This window comes from Ammospiza caudacuta, chromosome 5 (assembly GCF_027887145.1).
Source record: "Ammospiza caudacuta isolate bAmmCau1 chromosome 5, bAmmCau1.pri, whole genome shotgun sequence".
NCBI lineage: Eukaryota > Metazoa > Chordata > Aves > Passeriformes > Passerellidae > Ammospiza > Ammospiza caudacuta.
In genome coordinates, this window is record NC_080597.1 from 11,718,276 (window position 1) to 11,744,214 (window position 25,939).

The 25,939-nt window shown below is 40.2% G+C and overlaps 1 protein-coding gene across 7 annotated transcripts in view; it reads left to right on the plus strand.

The window, feature by feature from the left end:
* Positions 1-25,939, plus strand: part of BICD1 (BICD cargo adaptor 1) — a 172,327-nt gene that overhangs the window by 80,853 nt on the left and 65,535 nt on the right. For all 7 annotated transcript variants that reach the window (XR_009274745.1, XM_058804698.1, XM_058804692.1 and 4 more), the window contains exon 2: positions 5,848-6,060. Coding sequence is in view for 6 of the 7 variants with exons in the window: in XM_058804698.1 (XP_058660681.1) it covers positions 5,848-6,060 (213 nt within the window). In the remaining variant the exon portion in view is untranslated. The remainder of the gene's footprint in view (positions 1-5,847; positions 6,061-25,939) is intronic.

Below are 25,939 nucleotides of genomic sequence, written 5' to 3' on the forward strand. Positions count from 1 at the left end.
ACACAAAAAATCCCATTAATCTTTTGTTCCATAGAGCATAAAACTGATCATCTTGATCTGGAAATCTTGAAACTACCAATGCTTAGCCAGGTGCTTGGGTACAATGGAATTTTGATTAATTGTCTCATTCCTTTTGATTGGGGAACAGGTAAATCTAGGAGTCTTGTTTCATGTTCTGCACTGAAAGGTAAATTAGTGATGAGATGGATGCTCAATCTTCTGCCTCAGCAGAAGAGTTCAGCATCCTGCTTTGCTGAACACAGGAGGAATCAGACAATCAGCTGTTTTCTGCTAGCCTATCAACCTAGAGGTTCATGATCTAGTTTTCTTGCTTATAAACCCATGCTGATTCAGGCTGTGTTTGCAATCTGGTTTTGAGTTTTCAATCTGCTTCCCTGCATGTGCTGTCCATCTCACATGCACTATCTACACAATGCCTATTAATTTTTTTCTTCTGTCATCATTAAGCATGCATCTGCCTGTGTTTTCATTGCAATATGCCAGGCATTTGCATTTGAGGGCTTTAATAACTTGAGTATTGGCTTCCAAAGGAAACTATTGACCTGTCTCAGCCATCTTAAATGACATGAGAAGGTCATGCCAGCTGCATAAAGATTTTGCCCATGTTATGACAAAATTGAGAGGTCTAAAACTTGGTAAAGTTTTAAGAAAGCAGATATAATCTTGTGTGTGGCTAGAACCCATCAGTCAACTCTGCAGTGGTGTTTTTTGCTGTTGTACTGCTGAGAAATGTGTTGGGTTTAGATTCAGTGCTACATCACAAGTTATGGAGGAAGCAGCTTTGTACCAAGTGAGTTTGAGGGAAGGAGCAGATCCTGCTCAGCCTTCCCTAGAGGGGATTTTCTCCAGACCTGTCTGCCACTGATGGTCCTTAGCAGAAAAAATTCAAAGAACTCTGAGCTTTTTGTCAATGAATTTTGGAAAAAAAAACAAACTAGAAAAATACTCATATATAATAAACTTTAAAAAAAACTCTTATCATAGGGACACAGGATTGCAAATGACTAAAAGAATATTTGGTGATAATGGATATTCTAGTTGTGCAACAAAATAAGGCTTGTTCCTAGAACTAACCCATAGCATTCTGAGCGAAGATTTCCATCTGTGGTGCCATACTGACATTTGACTAGGAAACATGCTACCCTCTTTGGATAATCCAGGCTCTTTTCTCCCTGCTTTTGTGCTATGAATGTGGAGGTAACTAATACATAATAAATACACGATTCTGCTTTGCTGCAAGTTAGCAGCCCAAATAAGTAATCATTGGAACAAGTTCAGTGCTGTAGCATTATGCATCAAAAAAACACTACAGCCAGTGTCAAAGCCATAAAGGTAGGCTGCCTGCTGGTCCTGATAGCAGTCAGGTTGTGTTTACTGCTTATTAATTATCCCAGGGTAGAAGAATGAATTTCTGTGAAGCATTTCCAAATTCCAGACCCAGGAGGTTATTAGTAAAAATAAAAGTGAAATTCAGAAATAGCAGCCTTCATTACCTACTTAAGTTTTAAACTAATCTTTTGCATGTGTGCTGCTTTCTACACCTAAATTAGAAATCTAGCTTCTCTTTTTAGTTTCTTTCTTGAAGTGGTAAATATATTTTTTGTTTTAGACATAATTTTATGTCACTGCACATTAGCTTTATACTGCCATTTATATTTATCATATAACTATGACATGTCTGGAGCAGTCAGTTTTCTATTTTTCCTTTGTAGATCTGTGCCCATTTTGTTCACAGGATTATTTCTGTTATATTTGTTTACTTCTGTCGCTGGAATTTCTGGGGTTACTTTGAGTTCAACAGTAAATGGTGATTTTCCTCCAAAGTTAACATCTTTCTGCATGATCAAATTTGGTCTCTTCCTTGTGCGCATTCACTTTTACCATCCTTTATCATGACCTCAAATAGTAATCACTATTTTATTGTTCTCAAAGTTCCAATTTTAAGATGCCTTTGAAAAATCATGGTAGTGTTACACAGTTCTGAGGTTTCAGGAGAGACACGTGTATACATTGTTTAATGGTGTCTTGTTACTTGAGTTTTACAACCAATTTATTTAAAAAAGCATCTTCTAACTCAATCAAGAGCGTCCTTCCAAACAAAAATCTTGAGAGAAGTAATGGGACCAGTGTAAGGTGAAAATCTGACTGCTCTGTGTTAGGACAGTCTTTGTTGAAGCAGTAAACTTGCCTCAGTGTTTGTGACTGATCTGAGCTATTGTGCCCACTCTGGGAGGGGATTTCTCAAGGAAACAGAAGCCCTGAAGGACTACACAGCCCCTTCTGGGTCCAAACTTGAATCTGGAAGATGTCAGGAAATCCCCACACTGTGATTACTGAAACCAAGAGCCAACAAGGGACCAATAGTGATTTCTAAGTGGTTTTAATGAGGAGTCCCAGAAAGCAGTACCATGCTGAAAAAAGCAGTGGTAATTAACTGATACATCTGCACAGTACAGTACATCATCTACTCAGAATACCTGAGTCCATTCCATGAAAATACCAAGACATTATTAATGAATAAGGGAACCTCTGCTTTGCTTTTGCATTGTTTTTCCTCTCCCTCGGGGTCATGTCACAGGAAAGCTGTTTATTCACTCAGGCTTCCATGGCAGGCTGGTGTTCCCACATATACAGCACCACAAGGTATTCAGCAAACCAGTTTGTATACAGCACATTACCCAATTACCCAATTGCAAGTGAACTTCTTTTAACTTGCAGTCCTGGTCATCACCTTCTCATGTGAGCACAGTTACTTGAAATATTTCACATCATAGCCAGGTTTTAAGATCTTACAGATAAGTAAATGTATTAAGCAAATTATTAAAAGATAAAATCAAAATAGAACAAATATTTGGCTACCAGCTGAAAAGTATTGATATGTGATTTAATTTAAAAGTGATCAATCTCATGGAAGACTTTAAGTGGACATGTCTGGAAAGTTGAAACCTTTTGGTGTTCTGTACAGGCTATGAAAGAGAGAAGCAGAACTTTTTCCTTGCTTATAATTAAGAGGTATTTCATGTTCATCTCCTTGTTGCATTGATCTGCATAATTACCATCAATATCCTAAGTAAACTATGCTTGCTTGCTTTCCTTCCCCTCATTTTAACATCTTGGTAGCAGTTTAAGGAAGAAATTCTGCTATACAGGTTACTTATCACTGGGACAGATTGCCCAGAGTTTATGGAGTCTCCCTCACTGGAGCTATTCAGGAACTATTGGGATACAATCCAGTGCCATGTGCTCAGGGATGACCCTGTGGTTGGACTAGATGACCCACTGGTCCCTCCTAACCTGATCTGTCCTGTGATACAGTAATGCTCAAACTGGTTTCATAGGAAAAAAACAGTTTATATATTTTGTGTGGTCATAGGTACAAGGAAATGTGGAGTACATATTGTATTTGGGTCACCCCCAGATGGAGGGGAGAGAATGATGAATCTGACTCCATGTTCTCAGAAAGCTAATTTATTATTTTGTGATACTATAATATATTAAAGAATACTAAACTGAACTATACTAAAAATACAGAAAGGATACTTACTGAATGCTAACAAGATAATAATGAAAACTCACGACTCTCTCCAGAGTCCTGACACAGCTTGGGCCCAATTGGCCAAAGAGTGAAACCAACTCACAGCAGAAACCAATGAAACAATCTCCAAACACATTCCACATGAGCAAAACAGAGGAGAAGCAAATGAGTAATTATTGTTTTCATTTTTCTCTGAGGCTTCTCAGCTTCCTAGGAGAACAATCCTGGGTGAAGGAATTTTTCAGAGAATGTGAATGTGACAAGTACACAGTAATTTTCCGCTATGCTGTGCACCTTCCCCAAAATCTATATTCATAGCTGTTCTCAAACATCACACATGCTAAAAGTGCACCTTCAAAGTACATTAGGGAAAACCTGGTATGCATCTGGAAGGCTGTCATCACTTGTACTGGTGTTGAACTGTAGTTCTCTGATAGAGAGAGGGCTCCAGGTAACATTTATTCATGAGCCTCTCCACCCCTGCAAGTCCTACCTGCTCTTCTGCTGTGTTTTGGTTTTACCCCTTTACATTTGTCTTATCTATTTACAATTTGTAAATACAAATTGGAATATTTGTATTATTTGACTTTATTGACTGCTTTATTTGACTGCTGCTTTTTGCTCAGTCTCAAACTGGGAAAAGTGAGCCATAAGTATGTAGAGGAAGATAATTTATTAGCAGTGTTCCCAAAACATTTGTCTTAGATTCACAGATATCAGTGCTTAAGTTTCATTAAATTGAATTTCTTGTTATTTGGAAAATCCTATTTGGAAGTTGCTGATGCTTGCTATTTCAGTAACTTACAGCTTTTTGAGAAGACAGCTGGGTTAATACATTATTGAATATTTTTAGAATCCTTTAATGCTGAGTTCACAGGATTCTCCAAGTGAAGTAGACTTAAAAGCTGAGAAGTTTTTGAAGAGAGTTTTACTTTGAAGTTTCTCAGGGTTGCTTCAGTTCTAGTGCCAGTAAAGCTTAGAACGTGTTCTGAAAGGCTATAAATAGCAGCAGTGAAACAATGGATTTAATTTGCCAAGGCAAAGGAGGCCACAGCTTACAGTGGGTACAAATGTGTGCTGTGGTTTTGCAGAACTGGGTAGAAATGAGGCTTTTAGGGATAATTTTTCACTGAAATAGCATGTAACCATGACTCAAATTTCTCTCATGTATTAGGAGAGGAAAAAAAAAAAAGGTGTTTTTTCAGATTTGTTCACTTGGATTTAAGATACATGAGAGAACTTCTGCCTGTGTTAGGCTAAATAGTCTTCCCATTAGAAGCCCTCTTTTGTCTTTCTCCAGAATCAGGTCATGTAATTTTCAATGAAGTGTCATTTTTTAAAAGGTAATACACTCAAATTCAAAATCAGGTTTTGCTTTTATTTTATATTTTATTGCTATTTTTATTTTTGTGTCTATTATTTTATTCTTTTTTAAGTTATTACATTTTTGCTGGGTTTTCCCCCCATTTTTTATAGGTAAATGATCTCTCCATCATGTCTACTATTCTGGCTTGTAGTTAGCTTTCTTCCAGGTTACTCCAGAGCTGTCAAAAATAACATCAGAAATTGTCACTGAGGAATACTGCCTTATTAAATTGATCAGTGTAGGCCAGTAACAAGAAGACAAGCACTGAAATTCTCTCACTACTTAAACATTTCTCAAACAGTTAAATATCCAACAGAAGCAAAAACCACTGAGTATAAATGAAATGAAAGGGCTCACACAGTCTGTGTTTAGCATTCCAGAGGTGTAGATGGCCACTGCTTGGTTCTCAGCTCGTATATTTTTCTTCCAGGCTATAAGAACATTTTTCCATACCAGGAGATGAGCTCCTGTAGGGAAAAATTGTTGGAAATGGAAAGCAATTCAGTGAGATTTATCAGCTATTTGTGCTCTTTAAGCCAAAACAAACACATTTATTTTGCGGAACCAGAGAAGAAAGGAGTTGATGAATTATGGGCTGGCCTCGTGCAGGAGGATTAAACACTGGCACTAATTAATGGCCAGTAGGCAGAGCACCATCTTGATCTCAGTGGTGGTGAACTGGATGGGGGCCATAAATCCAGACTGCAAACAGGAGCACCCTCAAGATGCTTCATTCCAGCCAAGTGGCATGGTGGCCCTCAGCTGCTGGGACAGTGTTTAATAGTCAGAGTTTGGGATTTACAGATCTATCCCATTCCTGCTGGCTGTGCAGCTGCTCTGTACTGTTGATAATTGTTCTGATTGTTCTACTGTTGGTAATTGTTGCTTCAGTAGGTTTTTACTGTGCTCTGTTTTCCCCTTGCAGGCTTTTGGCCAGTCCTTCTCTGTGCACCGCAAAGTGGCCGAAGATGGCGAGACGCGCGAAGAGACCCTTCTCCAGGAGTCTGCATCCAAGGAAGCCTACTACCTGGGCAAGATTCTGGAGATGCAGAACGAGCTCAAGCAGAGCAGGGCTGTGGTCACCAACGTTCAGGCAGAGAATGAGAGGCTCACTGCTATTGTCCAAGACTTGAAAGAGGTAAATGGGGCTGAATTTCTTTAGGGTATCATGGATAACGTTTCTCTGAGTAAACAAAATATTACAGGAAGTGAAAATGCTCACCTCCCAGTCTGTGATATTCCCAGAAACCACATGGCACAAAATATAACTTTAGTTGGGTTTAAACAACATCACCACCTTAAAACTATAATAAAACCCAATTCAAGAAGCTGTAATTCCTAAGCACCCTTAGCGTTTTGCATTGCATTTTATAGTACTGCATTTCACATAAACACATTTTCTGCACTCTTCTGATATTCATGCATCTCTTCTCTTTCTCAGCATTTAAAAATATAATAAAACCCAATTCAAGAAGCTGTAATTCCTAAGCACCCTTAGCATTTTGCATTGTGTTTTATAGTACTAAATTTTACATAAACACATTTTCTGCACTGTTCTGATATTCATGCATCTCTTCTCTTTCTCAGCATTTACGTAATTTCTCAGGTATTCTAGACTGCCTAGAATTAGATGAAACTTTTGCTGGTTTTCTTTTACTGTAAAGCAAAATTAAAATGCATGCTCTTATTTAGAAAATGGGTAACAGTAAGGAAGCCAGATTATTGACCATATGACACATTGAATAATTTTAATGGAGATTTAAGTAGTATTTAATAACTTATCTTTTTTCCTATTGGAATCTGAAAATTATGGAATGCAGCAGAACAACTACATGCAGGGGAAGGCAGCACTTGGAAATGAGCCCACATCTTGCCTGCATTCCCTGGGAATGCTTAGACATAGGGATTCTCCCCACTGTCCAGCTGCTGAAGGAGATATTTCCTATGTGAATCTGGAAAGTGATTATTTAATGCATTAATTTGTTAATATTAACAGCTACCATGTTTTCTGTAGCTGGATGGAATAGCGTCCTTTTATCCTACAGAAAGCCCTGGAACAGGGTATCACTGGATCTGAGCCTTTACTCCCATTGAGCATTTTTATTGTACACTTGCCCATAATACAGATCAGGTTTCAGGAAGAAGTAGTACACACATGCCAGCTGTTCCCATATTCCAATTAAAATATGTGATTATGATTGCTGTTGCAGTTGTTAACAAAAGAAAATCAAATCTATTTTTAATTATTTGTGATCTACTTGTCCTAAAATCCTATCCTAAAATCTTCCTGGTGGCAGACAACCAGCTGCTGACAGCCCTACCTGTTTGGTTTAGCTCACAGGCCCTGATGACTTGGGGTGCGTACACAAATGAACAACCAAGTTAGAAAAAATGCACATTTATCTTTGTACTCCATACTTTTCCTCTGGGACTCCTTCAAATGCAAATCTCCCTTCCATTTTCCATCATGGTTATTGATCTGCAGTTTGTTCAGGAGGCAGTTTCAGTACCTGTCCTCCCTGGAATATTGATTGTCCTCGTTTCCTTGGTGATAATAGTAACTCCTAATGTGAAGCCAGCTGCAATTATTTCCTGCTCTAATGCTAACTAGAATCAAGCCATTGTAGTTAATTAAAGTGCAATAAAGGAATTTACTTGAATAAAAATTAGGCTGATAAACTGATTGTTATTACTGAGAGGATGTTGTACCCCAAGTATCAAGTCTTTGACTAAGTGGAACTTTCATTTTGTGTTACTGCAATCAATGTATGAAGCATAAATGGAATTAGTGCAGTCAGTTGATTACACCACACATTATTATGATTAATTACTTGAATAATAAGAAGAGATAGGGGATGATTGGCAATTACTTCAGTTTCTTTGTGATCTTTTCACACTGAATTACGCTGATATTTCACCTTGTGCTCAAAGGAATCTCACTTGTGCTCAGCCTGATACCCCTTGGTCCTGTGGCTGTGATATCCAAGTGCCTGCTGAAAGGACATGACCTTCTCCTGAAAGTGTTTATGAATTTGTCTGCTTGGTTCTGCCTCCTGCAAGCAGGAAAAAGCAGACTATACTTCAAATTTTGACAGCTACAAAGGTGAGGGGGAAAAAAGTATGAAGTGTCTGGTATGTTTTGGGGTAAAGCCAGAATTAGGTGCTGTGTGGGTGGATTGCTACAATGAGGAAGCAATTTGTCTCTTCAGGCAGTAAATCTGGAAATCTAATTAGAGAAAAAAAATGAAAGAAAAAATGTCATTTTTATGTGGGCCTCTGTACTGAATGATACAAAGATAGATGGGTAGATTCTAGACAGAAGTTACCTGATTGTATCCTGTCTTTTCCCCTCCCTGCTCTTTACCTCTTCCCCTCAAGAAAAACATGTTTTATGGCTGTTTTTTAGCCTTAATAAGATATTTTATAAACTAAACAAACAAGCAAAAAAAATTTCTTTCATCTTCAGTCTTAATAGAAAGGTTTGAATAGCTGCTGTGCGGTTCTGGCAATAGTGTTTTTGCATGGATGACACAAATGTGTGGTAATTTCTCCATGCACTCATCCACTTAGGATACTGAAGACTGATAGGGGAGTTTTCAAAAAATGACCCTTGTTATTGGTATCACACTGCTAAATAGTACACTCAGTGCTTCTCCGCTCTCCAGCCTGTCCTGGGAGTTATCTGATGAATTCATTGTGCTCTCTGAATTTGCACAGAAATCCATAGTCCTATGAATGTGTATGAGCATTTTCTGAACCAGCAGAAGACACTCCCATGAATGCTGATGGCTTTTAGCAATCCTGGGAATTCCATAGCCCTGGAGTTTAAAAATTCATACCTTTTAGCAAGTATCTGCCCTGCAGCAACAGATGATGTCTGCAGGGCAGCTTGACCTGGATCTCCCTGGCTATAAAAGGGAATTTATCAGGCTCAGGTCTCTGGAGAATTATGCATCTCAGACTGCAAAAACAAACAAACTGATTTCATTACCCATGTCTTGGAAAAGATGGTTTTCTGAGAACTTGCTCACGTGCTTCACCCTGATGGGCATTAATGAACCAGGAATCTCTCAACATAGACAGCTTTCTACTTCATGTTAAAATGATTAAAGGAGTAAAACACCACCAGCTTTATTTTTGATGTAATAAAAATCCCTAGAGCGTTGGATAGGAATCTTATTAACTATCACCTAACTAAATAAAATATACATTTTGAAAAGCTGGCAGATTTTTTCTCCCACTAAGACCTCAGACAGGGAATGTAGGCTGTTTAATTTGAACCAAAACTACACAGATTTTAAAACTGAGAACTGAGACCAGAGACATAATATTTTGCAGTCAGAGACTAGATTTACAAAATCTGTATGTTAGGCATCACACAGTTTAAGGTGGTAGCCTCTCTGTATGGAGAGATCATTATGGTTATTAGATCATATAACCTTCTCTAACAGTGTATAAATTGCCCTAATATATTATAAATATTTAAAATACTTTTCTTTTAAAAAACATCTTTTTAAAACACAATCTTTTATCCTTTTCTAATGTTCTGGAGTCTGGTTTTTGCGTATTTAAAAGCACTGTTCACTTACAGTTGGGAGATAACTTTTTCTCCTTTGTACCAGTAGAGACAATCTCTTCTCATTATAACCATAAGTATTTTTTTGGTGTAGAGAGATGTAATCACCACCTTGAGAAGCTGATAACTGGCAGAGGTGGTTATGAAAGCCCAGATGAAGCTTCTCTCAGAAGATGGAGAAAGTTTTCCATGCCCACAGACAGGAAATCTCCATATAGAGGTGATGTCTGTATATACTCCTCCATCGTGGGAAGGCTGGGCACCTGACTCAAAACAGGTGGCAACTGGAGGGGAAAGAGAATGAGGCAAAGATTGAAGCAGGTGACAGTGTAGAAAATGGAGATGAGTGATGGTACAGTTCAGGATTTGTAGGTATTACAAGACCAGGCTGATGAGTTGTTTGGGGTGGATGGGTGAATGGTCTTGGTGTCTGAAGGGGCTGGCAGGTATGGATCAGCTCTTTCTTCCCATTAAAAGTAGTGAAAAGGAGAAAGCCAGGAGGAAAAGGGTTAAAACTCATAGGCTGTCCACTAAAAAGCCACTGCAGCAGCTGTGAGGATTGCACAGAGAAATCAGCACCTGCGTACCTGCAGCCCATGAGATAACAGATGAACAGGGGTGTTCATGTGATGGCAATATTAATGGGCCATGGAAACAGCACACACCTGGGTTTCTGGAGGGCAAAAACAGGAAAGAGGGCAGTGGAAGGGTAGGGGGAGAGAAAAATAGAAATTTGTGATGTAGTATTTGCTGAAAGCAGGTGAAAAAAATGGCTAAGGTGAAGTTGTGCTGCCCTGCTGCCCTTGAAATCAATAGATATACAATTATTTGCTTCAGCAGTACAAAAATCTTGCACTTCATGCTAATTAGAAAATGTGTGGGCATGGTAGCTTGGATTTTTTTGAGGAGAGCTAATGTTGGAAAACAGAAAAAAATTTACAATCATTGTCTTCAAGCTGGCTTTCATCTAAAAAGTTATATATTAAGAACTGGATTTTCTGTGTTAGACATAGCTTAATTCAAAATGTGCTGTTTCCTATTTAGAAATAATATTTTTTTCCATCTGAAAAATTGGGGTTTTTTTCTCTTTTACAATTTTGAGTAAAACCTAAAACTTTTAAATGTGGACACCTGTAGTCAAAGGACTGTCACAGTGTAACCAGGGCAAACACACCAGTTAATTTCAGATTCTTGTTTTGTTGCTTTGGGTTTAGATTTGGGTACATAGTGCATCTGTATAATGTAGGTAGTCTATAGTAAATGCAGGCCCACTGATGAGGGGAGAGAATGATGCACCTGACTCCATGTTGTCAGAAGGCTAATTAATTACTTTATTATACTATATTATATTAAAGAATACTATACTATACTAAAGAATATAGAAAAGATACTTACTGAATGCTAAAAGATAATAGTGAAAACCCATGACTCTTCTCCAGAGTCCTGACACAGCTTGGCCCTGATTGGCCAATGAGTGAAAACAACTCACAGCAGAATCCAATGAAACAATCACCTGTGGGTAAACAATCTCCAAACACATGCCACATGAGCAAAACAGAGGAGAAGCAAATGAGATAAGAATTGTTTTCATTTTTCTCTGAGGCCTCTCTCGCTGCCTTTCAGCTTCCCAGGAGAAAAACCCTGGGCAAAGGAACTTTTTCAGAGAATGTGAATGCCACAGTTGTCCTCAGATCCTTTGTACATTCAATTGTCATCTACTGCCGGAAGCTTCTGCACACATTTTGTTTCGATTTCTACCTTTTTTAAAAGTTTCTGTTCATCTAAAGGTCTGGCTTGGCCTGAGGTCTGTTGCTACCCTGTTGCTGCACGTTGGGTGCTGCTGTAGGAGCTACTGGGGTCTTCCAAGGACATGTTTCCCAGCTGCCACCTCACCCAGTGATGTCCTTCTACTCTCAGATTCTGTGATTGTGGTGAGGTTTGGGGCTCCAGTTTATTCACTGTCCTAGGATTTGTGAATCTGCTTCTTTCTCTGAAGGAAGAGCCCTAGCAGTTGGTTGGCAGGCTCTTTGTTCCTGCAGATGAAGCAGCTCCACATTGTTGGGAGGTGGTGTTTTGAGGGCCAGAGAGAGTGGGACTGAGCCAGCTGATGAGAATGACTCTAGCCTAAAGGCTCAACCACTCAGATGGGAATAGGGAACAAGTTCTAGTCCTTATTTCAATTAATGTTGGATAAAAAATACTTAAATATATTAATTGGGTCAGAGAGCAGAAGCCCAGCCTCTCCTGTGTGAGGTGGCAGCCCTCAGCAGAGGCTGTCTCTGTCCCTCAGAGTGTGGCCTGCAGCCTGGCTCTCCCATGGCTGGTGGCCTCACTACTGAGCTCCTGGAGGGAGGAAACTCTGGGCAACCAAGTGAGGTGACTTTACCAACTCTGCATTGAAAAAAGGACAGGAAAGCTAAGTCTGGGAGAGGAATCACTGCTAGGAATTATGTACCGCAGGAAGCACCTGCAGCTGCGTGCTTGGGTGTAGTGACGAAGCTAGTGAACTCTCTTCACTTTTTGTTAGCTTGCTTTTCTAGTAGTTGTGGTGTTGTGAGGTCCTCAGGATGAGGTGAGAGATGAGAATTTGACTCCATGTTCTCAGAAGGCTGACTTAATATTTTATGATATTATATTAAAAGAAGTGATACACTAAAACTATACTAAAGAAAGAGAAAGGATACAAGAATATTCTTAGCAAGAATAATGAAAGCTCGTGGCTGACTCCTCAGAGTCTGACACAGCTGATGGTGATTGGTCATTAATTAAAAACAATTCACATGGAACCAATCAAAGATGCACCTGTTGGTAAACGATCTCCAGACCACACTCCCAAACAATCAGATAATTATTGTTTCCATTTTCTGAGGCCTCTCAGCTTCCCAGGAGAAGACATCCTGGTAAAGGGATTTTTCAGAAAATATCATGGTAATAAGTAGTTGTCTAATTTCCTTCATGCATAGAACAGGGAGCCTGTAACTGTGCTCTGGTCTGGTGGTTACCCCAGTGGAGTGATTTAAGTGACTGCAGTGTTGACTCTGTTCCTTACATGATCTCATCTGCTCCCTTGTGATGTTGTCCTGTGCTTTCCATCCACAGCCTTATCCCACTCAATCTACTCCAGAGTGGAAGTTTGCTTTGGCATCTACACCATTTAAAGAAAGCTTGCATTGTAAATATTTATCTGCTTGTTAATATTGTGGTGGCACTTGCAGCAAGGACCTTGTATCATGACCGGGAAAAGAGGATCAGATGTACCCTCAGCCAGTTTGCAGACAACACCGAGTCGGGCAGAAATATTGCTCTGTTGGAGGGGAGAAAGGCCCTGCAGAGTGATCTTGACAGACTGGACTGGGGGGCTGAGGACAACAGAATGAGGTTCAACAAGGCAAAGTCCTGCACTTGGGCCACAACAACCCCATGCATCACCACAGACTTGGAAGAAGCTGCCTGGTGGAAAAGGACCTGGGGGTGCTGGTTGAGAGCAGCTGAACAAGAACCAGCTCTGTCCAAGTGGTCAAGAAGGCCAATGGCACCTGGCCTGTGTCAGCAACAGTGTGGCCAGCAGGAGCAGGGCAGTGATTGTCCCCTGGTACTCAGCACTTCTGAGGCCACACCTCTATTCCTGCGTCCAGTTTTGTGGCATGAAGGACATTGAGGTGCTGGAGCAAGTCCAGAGAAGGGCAATGGATAAAGGGTCTGGAGCACAAGTCCTATGAGGAGCAGCGAAGGGAGCTGGGGGTATTTAGTGTGGATAAAAGGAGGCTCAGAGGAGCCTTTATCACTGTTTGCAACTTCTTAAAAATAAGTTGTAGTGAGGGGGGATGGATCTCTTCTCCTAAGTAACAAGCAGTAGGACAAGAGGAAACAGCCAGAGGAGTTTAGATTGAGCACTAAGAAAAAAATTCTTCAGCACAAGAGTGCTCAAGCATTGGAACAGGCTGCCCAGGGAGGTGGTGAAGTTACCAACCCTGGTGGCATTTAAAAGACACACAGATGTGTTATTTGTGGATGTGGTGTAATGGTGCACTGGACATGCTGGGTTAATGGTTGGATTTGATGATCTTAGAGGTATTTTCTAACCTGAATGATTCTATGATTTTTAGAGGGAGAATAATTAAGAAAATATGCTGAAAGGTTAAATATGGACATTGTTAATGGTGTTTTGATCCTTATGGACCTTAATGCAAGCACTACTTTTTGAAAAGAAGCTGTAGGAGTGAGACAGAGTGAGCTCTCGTGCTGCTACAGCAGCCCATGGACATGACTGAGGGGTGGGTGTCAGGTTGTCTGAGGAACAAAGTGGAGCTGGGTGTGATAGAGAGGTGGCAGAACTGTTCCTCCTGTCAGGAGAGTGCTCATGTCTCAATTTAGGGTGTTTTCAGCATAATCAATGGAGTTAACAATATTTACATTCCTTTGTTTTGGAAGTTACTGTCAACTGGTTAGAACCAGCTCTAAATTAGGCTTATAGTGTGTTACTTTGCCCACTGAGAGTTGTTCTTATTTTCTCTCTCCTGCCATAGGGAGATTCTGCCAGGCCACCCTCATAAATGTTTCTCTCTTCTTTGCTGATAGTGTAAATAGGTGATATTTTTGCCTTAAAAGGCTGAAAATTTGCTAAAAATGGATTGTTTTCATCTGCTTTCAGGAAAAATTTCAGATGGAGCTTATTCTGAAAGGTTGTTAAATGGTTTCCTCTGCTCTGTGCATGTACTTTCCCTGTTCACAGGACTTCTGAAAAGAAACAAAATAATTTTCTTTGCCTCGGAGACAAAAAAATACAGCAAGCTGTGACTTGTAATCCTACCAAACCTCTCTTCATGCTGTGAAATTAATGGGTATACTAATAGACTGATGCTGTCTCTCTGTGAGAGAAAGAGCTTTGAGTATAGGCAGCAAGACCACTGCAGGCTGCTTCTGTGTTCCTATTAACAGACAAAGATTTAATTACAGATCTGCCATTCAGCTCTATCTTCTGACTTAGTTACCACCAAATGCTTTCTTTGGGTTCTTGCTTCACAGTTTGGCTGTCAGACCACTCAGGTGAAACCCAAGGAGGCTATGGTGAGATTCACCTTTTTGTTTCCTGAAATGTGGTTTATGATCCTAAATTGCCATAATCACTCATAAGATGATTGTGTTTCTGAGTTCATACTCCTCATAAGCACCAACTGTAATAGAATAGGAAGGTCAAGAGTCAGGATAAATACATTTTGTTGTGGCACTGTTTTCTTAGGGTAACCAGCTTGTTGTTTTGCTGCTCTTACCCTCAAATATACTTGCAAGCCACCAAAAGCATCTTTGAGTGGTTGTGTTTCCCGTTAATGAGCCCAAACAAGGATTTTGGATACAAATTTGGGATTTGACACATTCATGACACTGTTTTCTTTGGCAAGGCTCAGGGATTTAGCTCTGCTGGGAATAGCAGAGACAAACAATGGACACTGGGGAGGTCAAAAAAAGGCCAAGTGGGATAATGGAGCATAACCAAGGGACTGTTGCATAAATACAGAGTGCCTTATTAAAAATACTCAAATTCCCAGCTCCCTCTTTGAGAACAGGGGCCTCAAATAGCAAATGAAAGAGGGTGCACTTTCAGCTGCCCTTGGTAATCTTTGGGCAGTAATTAATCAAATCGGGATCTGGCAGTGCTGGATCTTACATAAGTTCTTTGCAAGAATGACCCCTTATTTGTGCCTTGGTGGTGTTTCCAAGGCCTTTGTGTCCCCCTTTGTGCAGGGTATTGAGTGAGCACGTGCTGAGACGGCAGCTCTGGAAGCCAGAGGTGTTACCTGGGCGTGAAGAGGAGTGAGGCACATTTCATGGAGGGTTGGGCCATCGGTGCTGCTGCCACCTGAAGATCTAGTCCCAGTGCCAGGGCTGGTAGGGGATGCCAGGGAAAGCATCTTCATATGATATCCCTGTTTCCCAGGGATCCCACACCAGTGGCTGCTTGGATATTGGACTAGCAGCTCTCTGAACTTGTCAAAACATTATTTTGTTTTTCCTTGAACATTTTTAAAATGCCTAACTTTCCTGCCTGGCTTTTGTTTCTGGATGAGGAAGCCCTCTTCAGAACTTCTTGTGCTGACTCATTCATTTCAGTACTAATTTGCTGGTTAAAAATAACTTGAGCTTTTGTCTATTCAAGTGGTGTGGAGTAAGATGGGTTTTGGCATTGCTGGGATTAGCTGTGTTGCCAGTTTTTACAGAATCCTTGCAGTGTGATCTGGACTCTCAGGAGCTGTGTTGACTTGTACCTTGTGATTTCATTCATTAGCCTGGGATTAAGTGAGAAAGGAAAAATACCCTGGGTGCCAGACTTTCTGAAACTTGAGTCCAAAAGCTTAATCAGTCTTCCAGGTAAAGTAAAGGCATAAGGAGAAGGAGAAATTTTTGCTGGAAGTCCTCACTGCCTGAGTGCATAAGCAAATAGGGCATAAATTGTGATTACATGTGTCACTGATAAATAATATTAAACAACAAATGAAGTTGTTTGAAAAAATGAAGTTTGAAGTTTGTTGCCCCTGTTCTAATTAGTTTCCTTTGATTTTTTTATTAAAATCCTGAGCAGTTTTCAGTTTAAAAAAAAAAAGTTAAAGCTTCCCTAAGAAGCTTTAACTTCTTCCCAGTCATTCAGTGTCAGAATGTGCCTGGGGAATCCACACATGCACTGTAGCCCTGCATAGTTGTACCTTCTGTTGTTGACTTTCCCCTGTTCCTTGCATATGGATGCATCACTGCCTATTTTCCTTCCTCCTAAACTTTTTGGCTCATTTTTAAGCAGTACAGAAAGGATGGCGCTGACTGGTCATTGGTTCAGAGATGAGATCCACCAACCAAAACTGAAAAACCCAATGATCTCTGCTGGAGCTGTGATTATTTACTTGGACCTTAGGGAAACTCATGGGTGCTAATCCCATGTGAACATTAATTACCAGCCAAGGTGCTCAAGCTTCATCATCTGCTCTGGTTTGTTTAAAACCCATGTTTATTTTCAGTCTATTTCTCTTTTCTTGTCTTTTAATCAATACTGATTTATTTTTAAGGGCTTGTCCTGGGATTTTAGTAGGTAATTTTGGGAAATAGGATTTACCTTTTCCTGGGGATATGCCTTCACTGTCAGGACATGGAGCATTGCCTGTGACCTGACCCCAGAAGTGCATGATTTGTGAGGTGCTATCAGAGTGAGATGGAGCAAAACACATCTAAATTATGCCTTTAGGCTATAAGCAACTACTAAAGTGACTTTTGGCAAAAATCCTCCACCAACAAAAAGAAATCATGTAGAATCAAAACCTATGAAACCCTGAAAAATATGGGAAAAGTCAGCATCTTTGGGGTTTACATTTTTGTGCTCTTTATGCTGGTGTTTTCTCATTTGGATTCATTCAGAGTACATCTTACAAAACTGAAGTCTGTTCTGTGTTGCAGCCTGAGGCTGTCTTTAAATGTGGTCCTCTGTGGGGCAGGTTCTTCTCTTCAGTTTCCCATTTCTACCTCCAAACCTCAAACTCATTACCAGTTTGTCATTGGTATGAAATCATTAATAAGTTTTTGGCTCCCATCATCTGTACTAATTGTGCTTTCTACAACAAACTCTGTTCTCAAGGGGAAAATTTATAAGAGGAAGGTGACAGAAGGGTGAACAGCAAGAGCCTCAAGTATGCCACCTCTTTTTCTCCCTTTGCCCTTATTACAATATATGACACAAGCTGGCTATTTTTAGTTTTTCTCAACAGTCAGTGCCAGTCAGCATCCAGGAGGTGGGCAGCAAGTCAGGCAGAGGTCAGACAGTGTTATCACCCTTTCATTGTGATGGTCAAATCCACTCTTAAGCTTCATGATTGAGAGAAATGCACTTTTGCTGGCAAATGTTTTAGATGTGTACGTGCAGATGCTCATACATAATCAGAGCTTGTCTGCTTCTATGATGTTATTGTTAAAAAAATCCCCATCAAATAGGTAGGACTAGATATGAATGCAATTTTTGCCTTCACTGCTCTTTCATTCTGCCTTTGTGGCCTTTCCTCTCCTCCTGAAGCACAGTGTTGGCTCTTTCAGTTAAATGTGCCTTGAAGGCATCATCATTATAGAGCTGTGATTTTTCACTTCAGTGAAATGGTCAGGCTGTCTGCTCTGACACTCGCTGTGAACTCTGCCCGAAGAGTGGCTGTGGCATTACAGAGTCAGCTCAGAGTGAGGTGGGTTAAAAATGGGTCATTTCCCTCCAGTGCTGCACACCTAGTCACGACAAGGGCATCCAGAGGCAATGCTCTTCTTCATTAGTGCAGTGCTGTGAGGTTTGGCTCATGGTACAGAGGTTTTTGCACTTGTTTCTCAGAGTCCCTTGTGTCTGTTTTCCCAAGGGAAGTGGCAACACAACAGCAGTGAGAAGATACAGGATTCTGGTTCTTTGCTGAGTAGCTGGATGTGATTAAAGTGGCAAGGGCAAAATTCTGGGTCAGTGTGGAGGGAGGAAAGTATTTCTTTCACAAGCAGCTTCTCTCATATGCCATGACTATCTGCCCTTCCCAAATAAGGCTGTGAGAAACAACTGCTCACTTTGAAAATTTAAAAAGGTTTATTAAACCTTAACAAAAATACAACAAAGGACTACATAAGGAAAAATTCGCAGTGCTGGGAACTGCCCTCCTGCACACCATGCAGCCAGTTCATCTTCAAGATGGATGCTCAGTCTTTTATGCCCCTGGGGTTGCATCAGCCAGCCCTGGCCCCTCCCAAGGTCTGTCACTCAGCTCTTCTTGGCCATTTATCAGTGGAGATGCTTTCTTGTCACTGGATTGGAGGTCAGGTGTTGCCATGCTGCCCCCCTGAGCACCCCCAAGCTTTTCCATTCCCCACTGCCCCATGCCAGGGACACCTGTGCAGCTTCTTTGTACCTGTCCTGGACAGCCCAGGCTGTGTGATGGCAGCAACACAGGGGGGAAAGGGAACTGTGGGGAGAGCAGAGGGCATCTAAACTACAATAACATAACTGTACAGCACTAAAGCTTTTCTTAATGTTCACACAATAATTATCTTTTAATTGTGAGAGCCAATTATCTCATTATCCATCTATAACAAGGCACACAGAGATGCATGAGAAAAGCAGGGAAGAAAGAGTAAAAATTCAAGAAAATAGGTATGGATGGGGGTTAGTTGTCAAATAAATGGGAATATATTAAAGGGAAAACTTGATATTTTGGTCTATGTCAAGTCATTCTGCTGGTGTGCTCACTCCATTGGTGTGCTCCACAAATGTGAGAGGAAAATTATATCCTTGGTTTGTTATCTAAGACAGAAATGCAGTGAGGAAGCAGCACTGAATCTGCAGATCCCTTTGCAAGATGTTCATAGACACTTTGTAGGGCTGGAGCTTGCCTTATTTTGGCAGCAATTCCCATTGCTATTTTACTGCACAGTAAGTTGCTAAGCAGATAAGATATAGTCAGAGATATAGATGTATATGATTGGTATGTTCTTGAGATTAATTTTATTGAAGATATTTGAGTCATTATCAGAATATTTGAATTTTGGAGGCTAGGATGTACAGCTGGTTTTTATGCAACTTGGTTTGGCTAGTGCTCTGTAAATGTCAGTGGTGATTTGAATTCAGCCCCCTGACAGCTTTCATGTATTCTGTTTGCATTTTTATATTTTTACCCATCATAAATACTTTAAAAAAGCCAATTATGAGTTTTTCATCGCCACTTTTCTTGCCCTCTAGAATTTGACTTAGTCTTTCTTCCTCTTAACCTATCTAATTTCTTCCAAACAAATGTATTGTGAGATGGAGCTTTATGCCAAAGTCATAACTGCCATAACTCTGTTTTAAAATAAATCACTTCATTTGCTATAAGAGAAATTTAATCCTAAATTGCTAATAGAGTTTAAAAACATTTCAGTATTGTTAGTCCACTTGAAATTGTATTGACATTTTCAAGGGAAAGAAGTGACTATACATGTTTTGAAGTTCAAAAAGTGAAAAATTTTAGAGTATTAGAAAGGAAAAATAAAACTAGGTGAGTCTTTAAACTTAAAATGAGAAACGCACAGCCTTGGGGATGTTTCTGTTTAAGAAAACCTCCACCTTTTAGCATGTTCTCAAGAGTAATGAACTCTTATTTTGTGGCAGCTCTAACACAGGGCAGCTGCACCACCTGCCTTGTGCTGAGCTCAGGCTGTGGATTGCCTGGGTGTGCTAAGCACCAATTTTCAGGAATTCAATGTAAGCTATTACCCAGCTTCTCACTGCAGCTATCAGAAAGGCAAGGCAAATCCACCATCAGCTCAGCTTCAACAGCATTTATGTAAATTAATCATTCTTTTACCATGTGCTTTGGGGAATCATATTTCCTTTTCATGCCCACTAATTGCATGTTGCAAAGTGAAATACTGAGTTACCCTACCACAATTTGTATTTTTGTTCTTAGCTGCATTCAGAAATATCTAAAATACTGATTCTTGGCACAGTCAGAACAACTGCTACAGCCTCTGTAATTCTGTGCCTTGAGGCAGAAAGAGCCACGATCACCTATTTAAAGACAGGATAGTTAGCAAAAAATGTTTTGATTGCAACTGGAAAGCTCCTTTGCAAGGTTGCAAATGTTTTGGAGATTGTTTTCATCTCTGTTGTCATTTCATTAAAAATCTTGGCAATAACTCAGAGTGAGCTGGAGAGGTAATCTTTCTTTCTGTCAAGCAGCAAATGCAAGGTCTGGTTTATCATTCTGTATTTCATATCATATTGCACTGACCTCTTCCTCAGGGGTTGTGAGCAATTCCAGGACATTGAAACCAAAATGGGCCGGTTTCTTCTTTATTACATGCCCCTGCTTAAGGAAATGTAGCCATGACTCTTCCTTTTCTGTCCAGCACTGCAGCAAAGCTTGTAAGCTACACCATCTTGCAATACTTGTCTTATTACTGAAACCGAAAACCACAGTCAGTTTTTGTACCATGTGTTTAAGCATTTTTCTTTAACAGTGTTTTTTTTTTTTTAGTGCTGATTTTTATGAGGGAATCACTTCTCTAAGCTGTGGCTTGTAATAGTGGAGGCAGCTCCAAGCATCATTCCCATCTGAGGGCTGGAAGGTCTGGTTGTTTTTAAATCTGGTGCTGCAGCTGAAAAACAGTTCAGGCCCTGCAAAGGTGTAATTCAATGGGATGGTAAAATGGGTTGTGAAAACAACAGCAAAGTAAAATACACACATGTCACTTCCTCCACTGAAGCACATAATTCAGGGTCTGCTGGGGTGAGGAGCCATGTGCCTTCTCCTCTTCTGGCTTTCTCTTTCCATGTCCTGTCTGTAATCCATTAGAGACTTCCATTATTTCAGCATGATTAGGGTTAACTTCTAAACATGATTTATTGCTGCCTTCTCTCATGAATACAAAGATGGAATCTCTTTTTTTCAGCGAGGATATTCTCCAGCTAGATTGTGATTTTTTTTTTTTTTTTCTTGCTGTAATTTTCAATTTATCAAGTGGGGTATTATTGCACAGCCTTGATAGCCTATTATTGTTCCATCAAGAGTGAGGAAAATTAATTTGGTCTGAGAGAGGTTGTATATGAAGTAGACATTTTGATTTTGGTTTTAGGAAGCACTTTCTTGTTTTCCAGAAGACAGACTTAAAAAATTAGCTTTTTTTTTTACAGAGGGTTAACTACTTTTCATTTAGAAAATACCAGTAAGCACTGAAGCAGTAATTTGACCCATCAGCAAAGTGCATGTGCAATATGAAGTGTCTCTCACCCTCAGCTTTCCTCCTGTGCTGCAGCTCCTGCTCATGTGTGTGCTGTTCATGCATTGGGCCAGCTGAGCAGCAAGTCCATTGCAGTACCAGTATCCAGAACTTTCACATACCTTGGAGAGAGAGGCTTTGCTGAAAGATAACAATATAACTTCTTTCAAGAACTTCTGCAGCTAGATAAAGAATAAGCAAATTCTTGTTATAACAGAGAGAGTTTTCCCAAGGTGAACATTTTCTCTGTGCTTACCTACTTAATTTTTCTCAAAAGAGGCCCAAACTGCCTTTAAAGCAAATTGTTCATCACATATTCTCACACAGTCCAAGCCATGTCTCACCCCTTAAATCCAGCCAGATTTAAGATGTAGCAGTCCTTGGAGGTTTACCTGTGATGATGGAGATGTGGCTGGGTGTGCTGAGCTCCCTTGGGTATGGCTGGGCTTTCAGAGGGCACTGACTGCCAGAAATGTGGTGCTAGCAGAGGTTTCCTGTGCTGTTGAGTGGCTGTCTGGCAGCACCTGGGGCTTTTTTGAAGAGGATTTTTCTCCCAGAGGAGATGGATGAATTTCCTGAGGCTCCAGAGTGGCTTTTCTGGGAGTGGATAAGCAGAACAGCAGTTGACTTATGAGGGGACATGGATGTGAAAGAAAACCAAAAGCACTAACAGAGCATCTTTGCTGATGAAGATAATGAACATGAAGAGGTTGTATCTGGACTGATGGGATGCTAGGCTTTTGTTTGTTTGTCAAGATTGCTGCTGTGTAAGGTGAGTAGGAGTGGAGCTGGTGACTTAGGGGGAGCTAATGGAAAAACCAAACAACATTTGGAGCTGATTCCAGGTATTTTTTTTAGCCGGGAGATGGCTTTTGCAGATGTCACTTGCTGTTGTTTCTGAGTAAAGGGAGAGCTATAGGTATGCCTTCCCTTGTGAACTCAGACATTTGTTCTGTGCATCCCCTCCCAGGAGGACTCTCTTCCTTTCTTTACCTGTGCATGATTGACTTTCAGTGTATTTTACAGCCTTATACTTTTAATAATTTCATGCCTTACTCAGGCCAGATAAGTGCATTTCAACTATTTTTGGTGTAAAAATAGCCTGAAGGCAAACTTGGGCATATACTGCATCTTCAACTTCCTTAAGAATCTCCTTATTCTGGGATTGCAGTGGTTATGCCCTCCAGCACTGTGCCATTACAGAAAAATCACTATCCCTCAGCTTTGTGCACTTCCCCTGATTCAAGGGTGTTAAACCTCACAGTTATTGTCAAAAAATCAATGCAAGATTTGCATTGGTCTAAAGTTCTGCAGCACAGAAAACATTTCCAACCTCCTTACATTGGGAGAGTTACCCCAGAAGGTGTTTTTTCCTTTAAGGTTCAGCCAGCTGGCTAGAGGAATCATCTTGGCGCCAGACCAGACTTGAGAAGCTCTGCTGCAGTCTGTGGTCTTATTTGACTTCTACTTCTCTGTTGTTTATGTGAGGGATAAGTTTTTGAGACTTTAAGTCTTTGTGCTTTTTTTTCCCTTCCTCTTTGGCATCAGCTGAACCATATCTAGCATATGTTTGCCTCATTGTTTGAAAATTGCTGCTGAAAATTGCTCTGAATTGCTGTTTAACCGCTTTCATGATGGCTTGCTGAGTCAAAGGAAAATACAGCCACACAAACCCTCCGTGCTTCTCCTTTCCATTCTGTAGAACTGAACTATTTTTTTGTCATCTGTGTGCAACACTTCATTTAGAGCTCACAAATTGAGTTTTTAGCTGTTAATGATAATAGTGATAAAACCAATTTTTTTCCTTTTTTTTTTTTTTTTTCTGAAAAGGCTCTGCAGTGCTTTGTAGGCAGGGAAGTGCTTCAGTAGCTGCTGTAATTAAAACCTTTCTCCTTTGCAACATATGGCAGGATGGGATGAACAGGCAGGAAGAAGGAAGCTTTGTATGAAACAGACAGTGGGAAAAAGTGCTTTGGTCAGAGAGAGAAGCAATTTTATAAATTCAAGAAGTGCCCAAACCAGCCACGGTTTGCCTTCTGTGACTAAGAGGTTTGCTCCCTGTGAATGCTGTCACACATGTTGTGGCTGGGCATGCTGAGCATGCTCTAAACTTGTCTTTTTTTATGGGTGATGAGGGTGTATATGCAGTTCAATATAATCTTCTCCAAAAGAACACCCTGCCTACAAAGAAACCAAACTCCAAGTCGCTCCCAGCAGACAAATTAGCAGAAGTGAGCTGTCTCTGTATGGGATTTCCTATTAGAACCACTAACATCATGGTGGACAGTCCGTAACCTTTGATTCCATGGGAAACAAAAAAATATTTCTGCCTCACCCTCAGAATGTTGTATTTCATAGGAGAGTAATTTTCTAATCTTATGGAAGTGATAAAGATCATCTCTATAAGTGAGGTCTAGTGATGCCTGGTGCTGCCATCTGTTCAGCTCCCTGCCTACTTGGTGAGATAATTTTACCAATCTGTTCCTATAGCACACACTTATTCATATGAGGGATAAAATACTGTGGAAATAAATTCTGTTTGAAATAATACTATTTTATTTTAACCAGGACATGTTTTGCCAATTTCCCACCTCTCTGTATAAATGAGAGGTTGTTTTGACTGCTAATAGAGAATGTGTATTGTTTTGAGAGTGTTTTAATTTAAGATGTTTAATTTGTATTGATTTTTTTATAATGAGGTGATTTTTTTTCCTTTAATGGGATGTTGAAGCACTGAGGCCTAGATCTCCATTTTTAGTAACTGGCTGCCCTCTTACATCTTTGGTTTCTTTGACACTTAGTGATCTATGTGACATGAGGGAGGAAGCTTGGATGAAGAGGATGCTGGTTGCACCCTAAAGCTCAGAAATTCCTGGGATTCTTGTACCCCTAACACTAACTGAAGTGTGCTGCTTACACTACCCAAAGTTCAAAAACTTTAATCTTCTTTCCAGTGTTTCCAATACTGAAGAGCTTTTGACAGAGCTAGTATCAATCTGTTTCTTTCTTCTTTATGTATTGAAAAGAGGACCCAGACTCTGTCATGTAGCAGCTTTCTTTCACGTGTATTTTATGTGCTTAAACATGGAAATCACTAGCAACACTCAGCACTTTCCCTGATGGAGTATTTAAAGAATCTCCCATCTTTTTGGTTTGTTATTCAATTACAGGTTATTATTAGTGTTTTTCTTTTTAAAGAAAGGTTTTTTTCATTTTAAGAAAACCCTTCTGCATAAACTCTTCTGTTTCTTTTCCAATTTACTTCCAAAGCTGTGTACCCATGCTAAATCCAAGTTTCTAATTGAGATTCTGAGCAGGAAAAGTTGCATCATTGGCTTTTGTTCTCCTGTGACAGCCCATACTAATGGAAACTGCCTTATATAAAACAGTCCCCTTTCACCTTGGAAAACAAAGAAGAGTTCCTGTCTGAAACAAGTACTGTGGCATTTCGGTGTTTTCAAAGAGCTGAGCTTTGTCCAGAGCCTTGACTGTCCTTATCAGCATGATTCACACTCAGCACCGGTGTTGTGGTGATGAAATAAATGGCACTGCCATCAGTGGAGCTGTCTCTGAGCCACTGGCCAGGGCTGGGAGAAGCCCTTGGGCTTTGTGCAGAGCCTGGCACAGAGCTGGTGCTTGACCTCTGGGCCAGAGCAGGAAAATTGCTGTGCCCGGGCCGGTGGAGGCTTTGAGACCTGCTGCCCTCTTTACCCTTCCCTTCCAGTCTTTCACTCTTCAGAAACACAGGATCCTGTTCAAAGTTCACCGTACTGACAGTGTGTCACCCTGTTCTTCTGAGTTCTTGTAAGCCTTCTGATGTTCACATTTTTGTAATCCAGATGTCACAATGTGACACAAAATGAACAATACTCACACTCTGAGATGTTTAAGGCAAAAAAGGCACGTTTATTTCCCAACTGTAATATTTATAGAATTCCAAAAGTGACCATGGACTGAAGGATGAAATTGCCACCTCTCCAACCACAGTGGTCAAACCAACAGTCCATCAATTCCCTCCTTCTCCAGAAAGGAACACAAAACAATCATTATTTGCATGAAAAGTGCGTGAGAAACTCCATTACAAAAATGGAAACATCAGAAGTTTTAGAAGAACTTAGAAGAACAGGGTGACAGCAGTGTGTCAAAGTTTCCTATTTGAATTCCTCTCCTGTTTGTCCTGGATTTGGGTAAGACTTAGGATTTCTGTACAGAAGAAAGGGAATGATGCTGGGGCTTGTGGCATGGGGTATCTCTTAGTCCAGTTGGTTACACTGAAGCGAACTGTGTGAAGGGAGCTCTGTAATAAAGGGAAAATTAGGTTTGTTTGTCATTAGTCAAGTTCTGACTAGTTTTATTACCCTTCATCTCAAGCAAACATTCAGGGCCTTGTAAAAAAACCCAACCCCATTATAATATATATAACAGGATATCTATCATATGTCATATATATGATATTATGATTGACTGTTTCCATTGTATGCTTTTAATGTGGATTGATTAACACACTGTGGCTGGTATATGTAAAAATATGTGTTCTCACCCATGATCTTAAAATGAAGGGAGAACTTGGGAGAAAATTTTAATTAAAAAAAGGCATTTGATTGCCCCAAGATATCCTGAGGCTCACTAAGATTATTAGGGTCTGGTTTGTCTCTCTGCCCATGAGACAGACAGCAGTGACAGAGACTGC